This window comes from Diaphorina citri, unplaced genomic scaffold, assembly GCF_000475195.1.
Source record: "Diaphorina citri unplaced genomic scaffold, Diaci psyllid genome assembly version 1.1 scaffold2118, whole genome shotgun sequence".
Taxonomy (NCBI): domain Eukaryota; kingdom Metazoa; phylum Arthropoda; class Insecta; order Hemiptera; family Psyllidae; genus Diaphorina; species Diaphorina citri.
Window position 1 is genome coordinate 1 of NW_007379543.1, and position 16,232 is coordinate 16,232.

Here is a 16,232-nt window from a genome sequence, read left to right on the forward strand (position 1 = left end):
GTGAAAAATATTGGTTAGATCATACAACAAGGAACTACTCAAATGAGTTGATAGCCTATATGACACAAAAGTATTTCGTAGAAACTTTAGGTATTTATTTATTGAATAGTTTAGTGTTTAGGATATACCTAAAAGGAAAAAAATAAATATTAGCAAAAGATACTTTTGTGTCATGCCATGCTGAAGGCATGTTTAATTTTAGAGAGCATCCCAACAGTATAAAACTTCTCTATTTAATTATTATTTTTTTATAAAGTTCACCCATTGAGTAATATTTTACTTCTAATGCTGCCACAGATTACTTGCTTCTAAAGGTTCATTTTCTCTAAGGTTTATAAGGTATGTTATATAGGTACCTCACTTGGTGCATCTGATATTCTACACACTGGGTAGTTCCTTCTTGTATACAATCCCAGCTGAATTTAACTTGTACTGGCTGAGCTCATTGCAGCTTCATCCAGGGCACTCATGGTTTTGTTCTGATTCTCTTCATCTCCTTCATCATCTTCATCTTCCTCCTCCATCAATTTCCGCGCTAGTTTGGCAGCGTAGAATTCATTGTAATGAGATTTACGTTTCTTATCAAACTCCATTCTAGCAGCTGAAAAACAAGGAACAAATAACAAAATTATTTGTTAATTTTGTCACCCATGATGCTGACTACAGACTACATTACCTTTCAAAATTGTGATAGTAACCTTCTGAAAAGGAAAACCAGAACCACAGATCTAAATTTTCCTGTCATCTCTTTTCAGCCATGATTTATTTTTCTGTTTTATAAGTTTACCTTTTTGTTCTGGAGTCTCCTCTTCATCTTCACTATCATCGGGTGGCAACTCAACACTACTTGTGGAAAGTTTTCGTGGTCTGTCCACAATGCTTGATTTCAGTCTCTCTGCTAAATCCTTTGCATCAACTGCATCTGTCTCATCTTCATCGTCAGATAAGTGTCTATGATATGGAGTCTTGGGTTCGTCAATTTTCATAAACCCATAGTCTTTGTCAGGTGGATTGTGGGTGGCTAATATGTTCATTTCATCCCATTTCATAGACTTGTGTCGCTGCTGGTGAGCCTTTTTCCTAAATGAAAAAACAGGGTATATACATTAAACAAAGACATGTTTCATGGACAAGTATTGATTAACTATTTGGATCTAGGTTGGTAGTGGGAAAAATTCACACCTCACTTCTATATTTGAGGACAGTTCCCCAATAAAATTTTATGAACCTCTGTCATTTTCATAAGTAGGAAGCAAGTAGGTGTACTAACTAATAATCCCACTCATGTGATTTTCATGGATATGAGCTAGGTTTGGGAATCTAGCCAATTAATTTAAGTTGGATGAATCACTGAGTTATGTCGGTGATCTCATTTGAAATAATAAATAGGCCATGTGTGACATTATTTTGGACACAAATGTTTTGTCTTGGAGGACAATGATTTAGGTTTAACCTAATGAAAGGTGCTAATGTACTTTTGATTAATTAATTGGCCAATCAACCAATATTTGTGTTTAATTTTATGGTGTCACTTCAAGCAGTAGATTTGGATTGACAAGAGCTGGTATTCTATTTAAGTACTTACTGTAGTGCCTGTTCATTTGCTTCAAAACTGGAGGAGTTCTTGAGGATTCCTTTGGCAGGAGCCTTTCCTAGTTGTAGGTTGTACCTTCAAAATGAGGAAGTAGTGGAGCGAACTCAGGATTGGCGAGCGAAACCCCGACACTAGCGCTCAGGGTTCGACGAGTCCTTTTGGAACTAGCCAATCCGGGATTGCCAGTTGTTTAGAACCGGCCATAAGGCATGTTACACACATGATAGCATTTGTGTGGTTACTCGTCACAATGAGTTGAAGAATGTTATGTTTAAGCATGGAAACAGTTACAAAGCTGCCTGCTAGCAAATTCTGGCATGAGTGTTCATAACTGCTGCCTCTGTACTGAGAATTTTCTTCCTCTATCATGGTAGGTAGGTATTAAAGGACTTAGGATTACCTGTTCGGTTTTATAAGCCGATGCTTTCTGAGGCTTCTTCCTCAGGATTGTAACAGGATGCGGCGGAGGCGGAGGGGAATGGAGAAATGGGAAATTTGAAGAAAAAAATCCCTTTTCTTTCTCATCTCAATGTACCCGTATTCTACGATTTTTTTTCCTTCCCGCCAAATTTAATTTTTTTTATCATTTCACTTTTGCGCATATTTTGCCTGAAAGAAGAGAAGTAATTTAAGTACCTAAATGCTTTTGGTCTTTTGCTTTGTTCTTCCCATTTTTATTATCTATTACCTACCTACTATTCTCCTCTCTTTCGCCTTTTCCAGGGTTCCTCCATATAGGCCTTTCAAGAACATCAAACCCAGAAAATCCTCTAGTTAAAAGTGTTGGCATCCAAACCTGACAGTAACTGATGACAATGAATATTAGGAGCAACTGAATAGAATTCAATATGTGGGTGTTGAGGAATTTTCACCAAAATGAAGGTAAGAAACCATCAGTACTCTTATATGTTTAGTGAGGTACTAGGGGTTTAAGTGCCATCACCTTTAATAACTTGGGTCTTCTCAAAACTTTGGTTTTACTTTTACCATAACCATTCTGTGAACAATGAAAAAGAAAGCTCCTTATTGTGTTTACCTAACTTAATCCTATAATACTGCTCATTTGTGACAGCTTCTTTATGCAGCAATCTTTTATTGTTGTGGCTTCTGAACTAGTACCACATAGTCTGTGTGGTAAATGTGTGTATCACACTAGGAATGGGGTTTTTGGTTCAATACCCAGCAGATTTTTCTTTTCTTTTTCCTAAAGCTTTGTAATAATTCCACAGGCATGTAAGAAATAAAACTTCAAGTGAAAAATATTGGATGATAATGATTATCATCTGTTGCAAGGGGATTTAGATTTAGTCACTCACTGGCTTGAAAAGTGACATTCCCTTTATTTTTTCCTAGAAGAGCCCTAGACTTCTTACGAAGGCCAGGGTTCTTTTAGGACTGATTTCTTGGACAATCATGAAAGCTGCACCCATCGATTTCTCGTCAAAAAGTTACTTACGAGAGACGACTTAGTGAATCCGAAAAGTGTATCTACTAAGTCCCCATGGGGTAAAAAACTGTTAATTTTACGCGTTAATTTCGTATGGGACAGTTTTATGTTGAACACCCTGTATGGGTATGAACAATTTATTAATTTATTACTCATCTGACGTGATAATTACTCAATGAATTTGATAGAAATTTGACACCTGATTAGGATTACCATGGAGGGAGAAAAAGAGAAGGAGGAAAAGGAGGAGGAGGAGTAGGAGAAGGAGGAGGAGGAGAAGGAGGAGGAGAAGGAGGAGGAGGAGTAGGAGAAGGAGGAGGAGGAGGAGGAGTAGGAGGAGGAGAAGGAAGAGGAGGAGGAGGAGAAGGAGGAGGAGGAGGAGGAGAAGGAGGAGGAGAAGGAGGAGGAGGAGTAGGAGAAGGAGGAGGAGGAGTAGGAGGAGGAGAAGGAGGAGGAGGAGTAGGAGGAGGAGTAGGAGAAGGAGGAGGAGGAAGAGGAAAAGGGAGTGACAGCGAGGGTGAGTTTTATCATGACATGATATTGTAGATAGCTAATGATTCCCTCCCTCTCTCCTCTTTCACGGCAATTGGAGAGTATTAAGAAGAAAAGATTCATCCATAAGGGGGATTGCCTTGCGAATAATTCTTTCCTGTTTAATGCTGTCCAATTGTTTTATACTGGCAGGGGCTAATCGGGGCTGTAACTATGAGAGCTTGCTTTGCCTCATGGAGAAGTGAAACTCAAATAAACGTAGTATCTATTTCAGTAGGGTCAGAAAATGGGCAAAATACCAGAAATTTGGCAAAGACAAACATATGTAAATACTTACTTTTAACACATATTTGTACACAAAACATCGACCCAAGTTTGTGACTCTTGCCGAAAAAAAAAAAAAAAAAAAAAAAAAATGGGCAAAATATTAGAAATTTGGCAAAGACAAACATAAATACTTACTTTTCACACATACATATTTGTACAAAAAACCACGACCCAAGTTTGTGATTCTTGCCGAAAAAAAAATCACTATCTCATCCCTAAAGGGGATTTCCGATTTAGCTAAGAAAATGGACTGCACCACAGGCCCACATACTACCACTATATGAAGTAACTAATAGCATTGGATAGACAAATAGACAATACTTTTTTTTTTTTTTTTTTTTTAAAAATCCCACATTATTATCCCATTTTTCCGATTTAGCTAAGAAAATGGACTGCACCACAGGCCCACATACTATCACTCTATGAAGTAACTAATAGCATTGGATAGACAAAAATAGACAATACACATCAATGAAAAGGGACAAGGTCGTGGAGTGAAAAATTACGCCCAATTTGGCCCTCGAAAGAGTCGACAGTCGAATTTCAGAATTCGAAAGCAAGTGTACGGGGGTTTGTAATAAACAAAATAAAGTAAAAAGACTACCTAGCTACATTAAACATAAAAAAAAACTGACTACAAAAACTGAATACACATCAATGACAAGAGACAAGGCCGTGGAGTGAAAAATTACGCCCAATTTGGCCCTCGAAAGAGTCGACAGTCGAATTTCAGAATTCGAAAGCAAGTGTACGGGGGTTTGTTTGATGAACGTACAAATGCCTTGAGGCTCTACATACGAGAAATATGTTACCTTGACTCTTCCTATCACGCTATTTACATTCCTAACATCCGAACTCTTTCTGACTTTGTTCATTCTTCTGCTTAGTTATCCTCTCTTAAATGCCTCTTGTTCCTTCTACTGCTTAGTTTTTCTCTCTTAAATGCTTCTTCTCGTGGGTAAGTATAGACATTTCATCTGTTTATAGACCTAATCCGCTTCGGTTTTTCATAAGTTTTCTAGATAACTTTGTAAAAGTTCTTTTTTCCCGATGATTTTGCGGAGAAAACCACTCTGATATCATAATTGTGCTACCTACGCTCTGTGAAATAGGAGATTTCGAAAGGATCTTCTTGTACTGACACATGGAGTATAGTTTCGTATAAACTTAAACCAACCTTTAGGGTTGTTTGTCCCTACAACTAAGCCTCAGAGTTTGCTTTTTTTATGTACTGATTTTGTCTCAAGTTGGGCGGAAGAGCTTCTTCAAGAGAACCCTTCAATTTAGAAAAAAAAGAGTCGATTCAAACCAATAACTAATTATTAAAGCTAGGATGATGCTTTTTAGCATCAGTTGCTACAAAAGAGTTCTATCTAATGGTATCTGAATCACAAAAACCCATTATTTCGAGTTAGCGCCCTTAATGGTGGGTCCAGACTTGTGCAATGCAACGTGCAAAGCAATGTGCAAAGCATTTGCATTGCACGTTGCAAGTAAAATCAAATCTGACGAATGCGAACGTTTTTCATGTATCCGAGAATTTTTGTACCGATACTCAACTAGTAATGGCCTATAGTAGGTTACACGTTCTGATGGTCTGATACACCTAGAACTGTCCGACAGTCAAAACGTGAGTGGTAGGCCTAATAGAATATGTAGTTTTCATTTTTACTCATATTCAGATTGTTTCTAATAATTGAGCACGCAAACGCATGATTTCACAACATGGGAAGGACACGAACCCAACACTTTCTATTAGAACACACCTTGCTTTCTGCGTACAAAACCCATTATTTCGAGTTAGCGCTCTTTAGAACCAGCATCAGCAGTGCAGATTGTTCATTCAAAAATTTGGAGTGACCCTCGCCCCGACTTTTGGAATGGTGTACATACTTTAATTTTGATTTTATTGTACTACTTACAACTTACACCGTCTCACATTCTCACCCAATGGTAAGTAGGCAAGGTATCCTCACAATACAGGACAAAGAGGAGTTCACTTTACATTTCTCACTCAACACCTACCCTAAGTGTAGCGAACCAGCATCAGCAGTGCAGATTGTTCATTCAAAAATTTGGAGTGACCCTCGCCCCGACTTTTCAGGAATGGTGTACATACTTTAATTTTGATTTTATTGTACTACTTACAACTTACACCGTCTCACATTCTCACCCTATGGTAAGTAGGCAAGGTATCCTCACAATACAGGACAAAGAGGAGTTCACTTTACATTTCTCACTCAACACCTACCCTAAGTGTAGCGTTCTAGGAACCAAGGCCGACCAATCACCCTCCGCCTGTCAGACAGATCATCTGTCAGACCGCCGAGATGTTCGTGCGGAAAAAACTTCCGACTTCTAGGTATCTCAGACGTTCTGACAGACTGAAGTCGGAAGACTTTTCCTCCGTACACGTTCTGCGTCTCTCAGACGTTCTGAAGTCGGAAGTCGGAAGACTTTTCCTCCGTACACGTTCTGATGGTCTGATACACCTAGAACTGTCCGACAGTCAAAACGTGAATGCAGGGCCGGATTACCCATAAGGCAGAATGGCAGACTGCCACGGGCCCCGCGCTTTTGGGGGCCCCGCGCTTTGAGGACTTACCCGAACTAAGGCCGACCAATCACCCTCCGCCTGTCAGACAGATCATCTGTCAGACCGCCGAGATGTTCGTGCGGAAAAAACTTCCGACTTCTAGGTATCTCAGACGTTCTGACAGACTGAAGTCGGAAGACTTTTCCTCCGTACACGTTCTGATGGTCTGATACACCTAGAACTGTGCGACAGTCAAAACGTGAGTGGTAGGCCTAATAGAATATGTAGTTTTCATTTTCACTCATATTCAGATTGTTTCTAATTGAGCACGCAAACGCATGATTTCACAACATGGGAAGGACAGAAAGGTGAGTTTTGGCTGTTTGAAAGCGGTTGATAGAATTCTGCTTACAAAATTTTGTCAGATTGAAGTAGGTATATCACCAAAAAGCCAACCTGGGATTTCATTCACCAAAGTATCTTCAGGGAAGTCAGGTAGGTGTTCAGTAGTGGTAGATATTTGGTGTGACATAGTTGTAAAAAACGAAGAAGTACCTAGTAAGAATTGGAAGACTTTGGACTCTCAACTGAATCACAAATGTAATTCCCACCTTGATTTGGAGTTATGGTTATGGAGAATATGGAGCATTTGTAAAAAGTCTTCTCCACAGCTGACAATATTTCTTCGGAAATTTCAGTCAGCTTGACAATGATTTTGAAAATGGACGGAGTCCAAACTGTACTGATTCTTACTACAGGTGTTGTGTTCACCGTAACATATTAGTATCTATTTACCTAACCAGTACAGAAAAGGTACCTGTATTAACTGCATGCTGTTTCATTTTTTGCAAGTATGTATACTACAACAGGTACAACCCCTTTTTTTTAGTTTGTCCGTCAAATTTGGGAAAGAATCGATAAAGATTTGGTTTGTTCCTGAAAGCTCGCAATTCGTATTGCTTAAATACATAATGATATTTTGTTGTCAAAATGGGATTACCGCAACTATTGATACCTAACCAGTTCATGTTTCCTCTGTGATATCACGTGACAACTTTTGCAAAGTCCAACAATTAGCCGTAGGGGTGACGCCCACAGAACTATGCATTTCACAGTTATCTAAGAGCACAGAACATACGGAGGGCGTCAAGCGTCAGAGCGTGTGATATGGGCAGCGCCATGAGAAATAAAGCTATGGAAGAAAGCTCTGAAGCTCACACCTCAACGCAAGTTACGATATTGAAGGGGCACTGGTACCACTCAAAGCTCTGACGCTTGCTGCTCTCTGTACATCCGTCCCCTGACGCCTCTCCTTTCCCCACAGGGTGGCAGCATGCCCAACACGAGCAGCAGCGTACCCTTCCTCTCATTCGGCGGAGGCAGCATGCAAAGCATCCGCTCCCGGAATGGTAGGCCTAATAGAATATGTAGTTTTCATTTTTACCCATATTCAGATTGTTTCTAATTGAGCACGCAAACGCATGATTTCACAACATGGGAAGGACACGAACCCAACACTTTCTATTAGAACACACCTTGCTTTCTGCGTACAGCTTGTCCGTATGGCTTAGCACTAGAGAGACAACATCTTTACACTTGTTTTGCCACAGTTAAAAATTTAAAGAACTTATCAAGACGAAAATTTCGACAAGTTTTTACTTTGGTTTGACAATTGGCAAAATCAACGGGTCTTACCTATAGGCACTAGAGAGACAACATCTTTACACTTGTTTTTCCACAGTGAAAAATTTAAAGAACTTATCAAGACGAAAATTTCGACAAGTTTTTACTTTGGTTTGACAATTGGCAAAATCAACGGGTCTTACCTATAAGTTCATACTGAAATGGATGTTGACCTTTGGGCATATTTGGAGACATGACAAAATCTTGCAGCATGCTCAAAAATCAACAATCATTTCAAACCAAACCTATAGGTCCGGACATTGGGAGGGCCAAATTAGCTAGGAAAACATAGACCCTGGGAGTTCATTTTCTTCAGGATCGTCAAATTTTGGAGGAAAAAGGAAGTTTCAGTTATGATATTAGCCAGAAATAGGTACCTAATGTCTCAGATTTTTTCAAATGAATATTTCAAATTGAATATTTCAAATTGAATATTTCAAATTGAATATTTTATGAGTCCTCTTACATATGATTGTGTATTTAAAGTGAAAATCCAGCAAGTCTTCTGACATATTTCAAGTGACTGTTCTATGTTTCAGTATCAGCTGTTCAATTCTGGCAGATCTTAAAACTTGGCAGAGGATTTCAGGGAGAACAGAAGTGGCAATCAATAACTGGAGCACTCTGTATATGTGTAAAACAGAAGTGGCAATCATTGGATGAAACACCTTGTATAGTGGAAGTAACAATCATTATATCAGGCCTAAAATAGGAGCTTAGGTAGGCTTGCCAAACGTCCCGAATTGGCCGGGACAGTCCCAAATTTCAGGGGGTGTCCCGGCGTCCCGTTCAGTTTTTCATTTTAATACTTTCCATTACGTTGTATAAGTTCCCCTATACCAAGAGTTCCCTGTAGTCACACGGTATGAGAAAGTGTCAGCTTTCCATATGGCCAACACTGACCAACAGCAAAGAGGAATCAAATGGTATGGTAGAAAATCATTTTTCTATGGCGCGATTAAAAACAAAAATCAATATGATGTTCAGAGTTTTATGGCCAGCCTAGTTAGCTTGGAAGGTAGCGCGTCTGCCTTGTAAGCGCTAGGTCACGGGTTCTATTCCCGACCAGGGCGAACTTTATCCCAAACGGATAAGGTTCGTTCTCGGAACGGCTGGCTTTCTCCTATCCTGTCTTCCTTCCCTCTGCGCTTTCGATAGGACCTTAGCAGTTACAATGTCCACAGTCAAAAATTTAAAGAACGTATCAAGACGAAAATTTCGTCAAGTTTTTACTTTGATTTGGCAATTAGCAAAATCAACGGGTCTTATAAGTTCATACTGAAATGAATGTTGACCTTTTGGGCATATTTGGAGACATGACACAATCTTGCAGCATGCTCAAAAATCAACAATCATTTCAAACCAAACCTATAGGACCGGACATTGGGAGGGCCAAATTAACTAGGAAAACATAGACTCTGGGAGTTCATTTCCTTTAGGATCGTCAAATTTTAGAGGAAAAAGGAAGTTTCAGTTATGGTACCTATTACCCACAAATACCTAATGTCTAATGTCTCAGATTTTTTCAAATGAATATTTCAAATTGAATATTTTATGAGTCCTCTTACATATGATTGTGTATTTAAAGTGAAAATCCAGCAAGTCTTCTGACATATTTCAAGTGGCTGTTCTATGTTTCAGTATCAGCTGTTCAATTCTGGCAGATCTTAAAACTTGGCAGAGGATTTCAAGGAGAACAGAAGTGGCAATCAATAACTGGAGCACTATGTATATGTGTAAAACAGAAGTGGCAATCATTGGATGAAACACCTTGTATAGTAGAAGTAACAATCATTATATCAGGCCTAAAATTCCTAAAATAGGAGCTTAGGTAGGCTTGCCAAACGTCCCGAATTGGCCGGGACAGTCCCGAATTTCAGGGGGTGTCCCGGCGTCCCGTTCAGTTTTTCATTTATAGCGCGAAGTTTCTCTTGTTATTCCAACGACATTTTACGAAATCCACGAAAAAGTGGATTATATAGAGTCTCCGAAAAGAGGTGAAAGGTAATTTTTGTACCTTGGAATCGATTTCCAATCATTTCAAGGCAGATTCTTTCATATTCATGCCTATCCAGAAAACGAAAAGTTACTTCAAAAAATTTCTGCCCAAATCGGGAATCAATTCTTTACCCAGAAAAATTTGTTTAAAACTTATATCTCTGAAATCAGGCTTAGTCCAATGTGAACCTGAGCCATTCATTTGATCATGAATAATAAGTATTCTCCTTGAAGTTTTAAAACTGATTATTTCTTTACTGAGTGAGTTAAAACAAACTCATACTCAAACACAAAAAGACAACTCTGCGGCTTAGGTGAAGAGGCAAACAGCCCTAAGAGATAGTTTAATCTTGTACGAATCTATAAACCTTCCGCTCTCATCTCCAGAAATCTGTTTCCTCCTTGTCTTCCTTTAAATATAAAAAGAAAACATTGTAAAATATTTCACATTCCTCCCTCGACAAATATTTTTTTCCCCCCTTCGTTTGTGTACAATTTCTAAATAAAAAATACTTTCCATTACGTTGTATAAGTTCCCCTATACCAGGAGTTCCCTGTAGTCACACGGTATGAGAAAGTGTCAGCTTTTCAGCTTTCCATATGGCCAACACTGACCAACAGCAAAGAGGAATCAAATGGTATGTTAGAAAATGGTGCCATTAAAAACAAAAATCAATATGATGTTCAGAGTTTTATGGCCAGTCTAGTTAGCTTGGAAGGTAGCACGTCTGCCTTGTAAGCGCTAGGTCACGGGTTCGATTCCCGACCAGGGCGAACTTTATCCCAAACAGATAAGGTTCGTTCTCGGAACGGCTGGCTTTCTCCTATCCTGTCTTCCTTCCCTCTGCGTTATGAGAAAGTGTCAGCTTTCCATATGGCCAACACTGACCAACAGCAAAGAGGAATCAAAATGGTATGGTAGAAAATCATTTTTCTACGGTGCCATTAAAAACAAAAATCAACATGATATTCAGAGTTTTATGGCCAGCCTAGTTAGCTTGGAGGGTAGTGCGTCTGCCTTGTAAACGCTAGGTCACGGGTTCAATGCCCGACCAGGGCGAACTTTATCCCAAACAGATAAGGTTCGTTCTCGGAACGGCTGGCTTTCTCCTATCCTGTCTTCCTTCCCTCTGCGCTTTCGATAGGACCTTAGCAATTACAATGAAAAAACTTAGTAGTTAGAGGGAAACGGCTGGTCTTCTTCTCCATTTCGGGAGATAGGCCTCCGTTATTAGAAAAAAAACAGAAAAATCGATGTCATGTTTCATAGAATACGTGACCAAATTTTCTGATTAAATCTGATATATGTAGATAGGTACCATGACCAATTGACCATGTCTTTGGCACTTTATCATAGCGCATGACTACACATTAAAAGGAACTAATACAAATTTGACATAGGTACTAATTACCTATAGCGTTCCCCCCCCTTTTTGTGATAAGTTTTCTGCTCGAATCCCCTAGCATGGTGTCTGATATACAGGAGTAAGTTATGTGCGGCACTTAAACAATATTTTGGAGGGAGAGATTTTTAATATACCAAATGTACGAATAAATATATTAAATATACCTATTACTAATTATTCACATTTCAAATGTCTGTGTGACCACTGACTCCTTTTTTTTCCACTTTCATAACTTATACCTTATTATTATTGCTATTTTACTTATTACATGTGGAGCATTTCGCAGGTGGAAAATTTTCTGCCAAAAGGCGGTTGGCATTTTTTATTATTATTATTATGATTATTATTTTTTTTTAAGATAGGACTGTAGTTAACGGCTGAAATTGACTAACTGTCCCAAACCGACGGCAGATAATCGTCCGTAAAAGACATATAAATGAAAGTGAGCAGTGCTAATTATTCAAATTCTGGATCAAAATGTTCGGTTTAAAACATAATATCTTCATTCTAGTAACTGTGAACTTGAAACAGGTGTTAATAAGCAATGTTATGGCATATTATTTGAGAATTTAACCACATAATTATAGAGCTCTAAGGGTTAGGTGGTAGAGAACGACTCCGGCGTTAACCTCGCCTAGTGGTTATGAAAATCAATTTAAAATTTATCACATTTTATTCCAGAAAAAACCTTCAGATTGATTGAAGGTAAAACATACAAAGTTGGTCGTCAGATCTATCCTATTTTGCTAGAAAAGAAATATTTTGTAAATAATTCTTTATTTTAGTAAATGTAAATATAAAAAAGAGTTTTTTTTTTTATTTTTTTAACTCTTGACAAGAACTTACAGTGGCTAAATCTTTCTGACTCCAGCCTTTGGCTTGACGTCCTTGCATGAGAAGCTTGGCAAGATCCAGAGGAACTTTTTCATGTTTCAATTCTTCAGTCTCCCGGTCAAGTTTAGCTGTGTTCTTAGTGGTTCCTGGCTGCTTATTGGTTCCTGCGTTGACTGGAAGTGAAAAACATTCAAAAAACATCAATTTATATGCTTAAGTTGTATAGTGGTCAAGGCACATGCCTGGTAAACAGGAGGACATGGGTTTAATTCCAGCTGAAATGTGATTTTCATGGATATGAGCTAGGTTTGGGAATCTAGCCAATTAATTTAAGTTGGATGAATCACTGAGTTATGTCGGTGATCTCATTTGAAATAATAAATAGGCCATGTGTGACATTATTTTGGACACAAATGTTTTGTCTTGGAGGACAATGATTTAGGTTTAACCTAATGAAAGGTGCTAATGTACTTTTGATTAATTAATTGGCCAATCAACCAATATTTCAGTCATTTATTAGAGAAAGTGGTCACATAATAATAGGGCTTCAAGGGTTAGGTAGTAAAGAACATCTTCAATATTCATAGGGCATAGAGGTTACCTTGCACTGAAGAATTATTTATCTCACCTAAAAACCTCAGTAGCTTATAATTATGGTAGTATTATGGATATAATGTTGAGAAGTTCCTTCTATCTATGACAAAAGCTCTGACTAATTTCCCTAAATACATAGTTTTCTTTGGAAAATATGGAATATCTAATGTCTCAAGCTTGAACTTACATTTTTGTTGAGTTTCAACAGGAATGCCTTGCCTTCTGGCCTGATTAACAGCCTGCAAACACAAGAACACAATCATGGGGTATATTATGAGTAAATTGGGTCTGCGGGGGCCTTAAGGGGTCCACTCAGAACTTTATGTAGGTAAGAAAGGGTGACCCTCAGGTTTACATTGAATTGACTTTATGTTGGTCCATTTTTTGCCCATCCTCAACACCCAGTGTCCACATAGTGTGCAAGCAGAGATGATGATTTCCTAACTTCATTTGGTAATTATGCAGAAGTCACTTCCGTGTTCCGTGGAAAAGAAAAGCTCTTTTTTGTATTTAACCTAACCCTACAATAACACTAATCACTGCTCTAATTGTGAAAACTCCTTCTTGCGTTTAACCTAACCCTGTAATAACACTGGTCACTGCTTGTTTATGCCAGTCCCTTTGGTAGCAATATTCCACGGACAGTGATGGACATGACTTCTGCACAAGCACCCTTCATTTCCTACTCAAATATGAATATACCATGCCAGCACCTTAAGGCTAAGTATATCTAGCTGATGAGCTAAAATAAATAAAGAAAAAAAGTATCCTAGGCTGCTCACAGGTGTCTGACTAAAGAAGATAGATACTGTAGAGCTTAGGGCAATCATATAGGCTACAGGCACAAACACTTGTGCCAGCTAGAAGGCATGTTACACACAATATGATAGCATTTGTGTGGTTACTCGTTACAATGAGTTCAAGAATGTTATGTTTAAGCATGAAAACAGTTACAAAGCTGCCTGCTAGCAAATTCTGGCGTGAGTGTTCATAACTGCTGCCTTTGTACTGAGAATTTTCTTCCTCTATTATGGTAGGTAGGTATTAAAGGACTTAGGATTACCTGTTCGGTTTTATAAGCCGATGCTTTCTGAGGCTTCTTCCTCAGGATTGTAACAGTTTCCCAGTCTGCCATTGTTGATGAGATCTATGAATCAAACTTTGCAGTCTTCTTCACGGCCTACAGTAGTAGGTAGTTTAAATTATTTTTATTTTCTATTTTATTAATTATTTTTTACCTGTGATTTTGATTTTAGATTTTTTACTTTTCACTTTTCATTCAACTCTTTACGTGCAATTTAAATCGCGATTTCTACACTTTTCGTTGTGATAAAAATTGGGCTCACGATTTCTACCACTTTTGTTACTTCCGCAAGTCGAGTTTTTCCCAACGTCACGAATTTTTCCCTCGAGTGGGAAATTTTCCTACAGGGATTTCTGGAGAATTTACCAATATTTGTGTTTAATTTTATGGTGTCACTTCAAGCAGTAGATTTGGATTGACAAGAGCTGGTATTCTATTTAAGTACTTACTGTAGTGCCTGTTCATTTGCTTCAAAACTGGAGGAGTTCTTGAGGATTCCTTTGGCAGGAGCCTTTTTCAGTATTTCAGTGGGGTCTCCGGAGGAGGTTGCCACAACTGTGGCGGGTCCTGCTTCCATTCTTTACAGCTGTGTTAATTGGATTTAACCCAAACTCTCTTCATGGTGAACTTAGTGTCCTGGTGAAAATGTGTCAAACGTAATAATCCAAAAAGTATAATAATCCAAAAAGTATTTCAAAAATTCAAAGTCAAAAACTTCAAAGAAAAAACCAAAAATTCAATTTTAAACTTTTGTAAACACAAAAATTTCCTATCACAGGATTCACAAGGGAAGATGTGGCGGAGGGGAATGGGGAAATTTGAAGAAAAAAATCCCTTTTCTTTCTCATCTCAATGTACCCGTATTCTACGTTTTTTTTTCCTTCCCGCCAAATTTAATTTTTTTTATCATTTCACTTTTGCGCATATTTTGCAATTTTGCCTGAAAGAAGTAAGTAAATGCTTTTGGCCTTTTGCTTTGTTCTTGCCATTTCTATTACCTAATACCTACCTACTATTCTCCTCTTTTTCGCCTTTTCCAGGGTTCCTCCATATACCTAGGCCTTTCAAGAACATCAAACCCAGAAAACCACCCACCAAGAAAATCCTCTAGTTAAAAGTGTTGGCATCCAAACCTGACAGTAACTGATGACAATGAATATTAGCAGCAACTGAAAAGAATTCAATATGTGGGTGTTGAGGAATTTTCACCAAAATGAAGGTAAGAAACCATCTCATATGTTTAGTGAGGTACTAGGGGTTTAAGTACCTTTAATAACTTAGGTCTTTTCACAACTTTGGTTTTACTTACCATAACCATTCTGTGAACAATGAAAAAGAAAGCTCCTTATTCAATGAAAAAGAAAGCTCCTTATTATTTACCTAACTGAATCCTATTGTACTGCTCATTTGTGACAGCTCCTTTATGCAGCAATCTTTTATTGACATGGCTTCTGAACTAGTACCACATAGTATGTGTGTATCACACTAGGAATGGGGTTTTTGGTTCAATACCCAGCAGATTTTTCTTTTCTTTTTTCTAAAGCTTTGTAATAACTCCACAGGCATGTAAGAAATAAAACTTCAAGCACTTCGGTGAAAAATATTGGATGAGAATGATTATCATCTGTTGCAAGGGGATTTAGATTTAGTCACTCACTGGCTTGAAAACAATCAGCTTGAGTTTAGCATACCTAAATGTAATGTTATGACTATTACAACAAAGAAAAACCCAGTTACATACGAATATAAAATAAAGCATTCTATCCCGCAAAGGGTTTCCTTTAAAAAAGATCTGGGTATTATCTTTCAAAAAACCTAGATCTGGAGAGTTTGGAAAGCAGGTGGGAATACAACTATCTCATGTTATTATATAGCATCATGAATAACAAGATAGATATTCTGCCTGCAATGGACTATATTTCAATCAGGGTACCTATTATGGAACTGCACCAGAGGGAGGACCCTCTGTTCTTCTCCCCAGGAGAAGCTCATCTAAGTCCCACATACAGAGACTCTGCTTTGCCCACTGCCATGGCCTTATTTAATAAACAGAATTCAGCTCTGGATTTCGCAGATAAGGAAGCTTTGTGTGATTATAAAAATTGCATTATTACAACAATGTTCATCTTATTCACCATTTTTATGACTGGTTCTGGAGTTGAAATCTGAGGTGCAATCTGAGAAGACAAGTGAAAAGGTAGATGGAAAAATCACAGAAAAACTAACAACAAACAGCA

General features: G+C 38.2%; 2 protein-coding genes and 1 long non-coding RNA gene across 4 annotated transcripts; 1 reads left to right on the plus strand and 2 right to left on the minus strand.

The window, feature by feature from the left end:
- Window positions 1-249: 249 nt before the first annotated feature.
- Window positions 250-14,744, minus strand: LOC103518208 (protein phosphatase inhibitor 2). Its single transcript, XM_026830092.1, has 3 exons — window positions 14,445-14,744; window positions 788-1,080; window positions 250-601 (listed from the first exon to the last, which is right to left on the minus strand). Exons 1-3 carry the CDS (start codon window positions 14,570-14,572, stop codon window positions 423-425), a joined length of 600 nt encoding a protein of 199 aa, XP_026685893.1. The 5' UTR covers window positions 14,573-14,744; the 3' UTR covers window positions 250-422.
- LOC113471155 (endothelial differentiation-related factor 1 homolog) lies at window positions 12,300-14,201 on the minus strand. The gene is made up of 3 exons (XM_026830093.1): window positions 13,975-14,201; window positions 13,099-13,150; window positions 12,300-12,490 (listed from the first exon to the last, which is right to left on the minus strand). Exons 1-3 carry the CDS (start codon window positions 14,044-14,046, stop codon window positions 12,300-12,302), a joined length of 315 nt encoding a protein of 104 aa, XP_026685894.1. The 5' UTR covers window positions 14,047-14,201.
- A 148-nt stretch (window positions 14,745-14,892) lies between the features above and the next one.
- On the plus strand, window positions 14,893-16,071 carry LOC113471156. Of its 2 annotated transcripts, none has more exons than XR_003393961.1 (3): window positions 14,893-14,944; window positions 15,036-15,214; window positions 15,924-16,071. It is a non-coding gene; the product is annotated as an uncharacterized LOC113471156 (long non-coding RNA). The 2 variants fall into 2 exon arrangements; XR_003393962.1 differs by lacking the exon at window positions 15,924-16,071 and adding an exon at window positions 15,558-15,689.
- The last annotated feature ends 161 nt before the right edge of the window (window positions 16,072-16,232 follow it).

Coding starts and splice junctions, on each gene's coding strand:
- LOC113471155 (XM_026830093.1), bottom strand. CDS start 14,046: ATGGCAGACTGGGAAACTGTTACAATCCTGAGGAAGAAGCCTCAGAAA. Junction 13,151..13,974: donor CGGCTTATAAAACCGAACAG/GTAATCCTAAGT, acceptor TTGTGTTTGCAG/GCTGTTAATCAGGCCAGAAG. Junction 12,491..13,098: donor TGTTGAAACTCAACAAAAAT/GTAAGTTCAAGC, acceptor TTTCACTTCCAG/TCAACGCAGGAACCAATAAG.
- LOC103518208 (XM_026830092.1), bottom strand. CDS start 14,572: ATGGAAGCAGGACCCGCCACAGTTGTGGCAACCTCCTCCGGAGACCCC. Junction 1,081..14,444: donor GCAAATGAACAGGCACTACA/GTAAGTACTTAA, acceptor TTTTTCATTTAG/GAAAAAGGCTCACCAGCAGC. Junction 602..787: donor GGAGACTCCAGAACAAAAAG/GTAAACTTATAA, acceptor CTTGTTTTTCAG/CTGCTAGAATGGAGTTTGAT.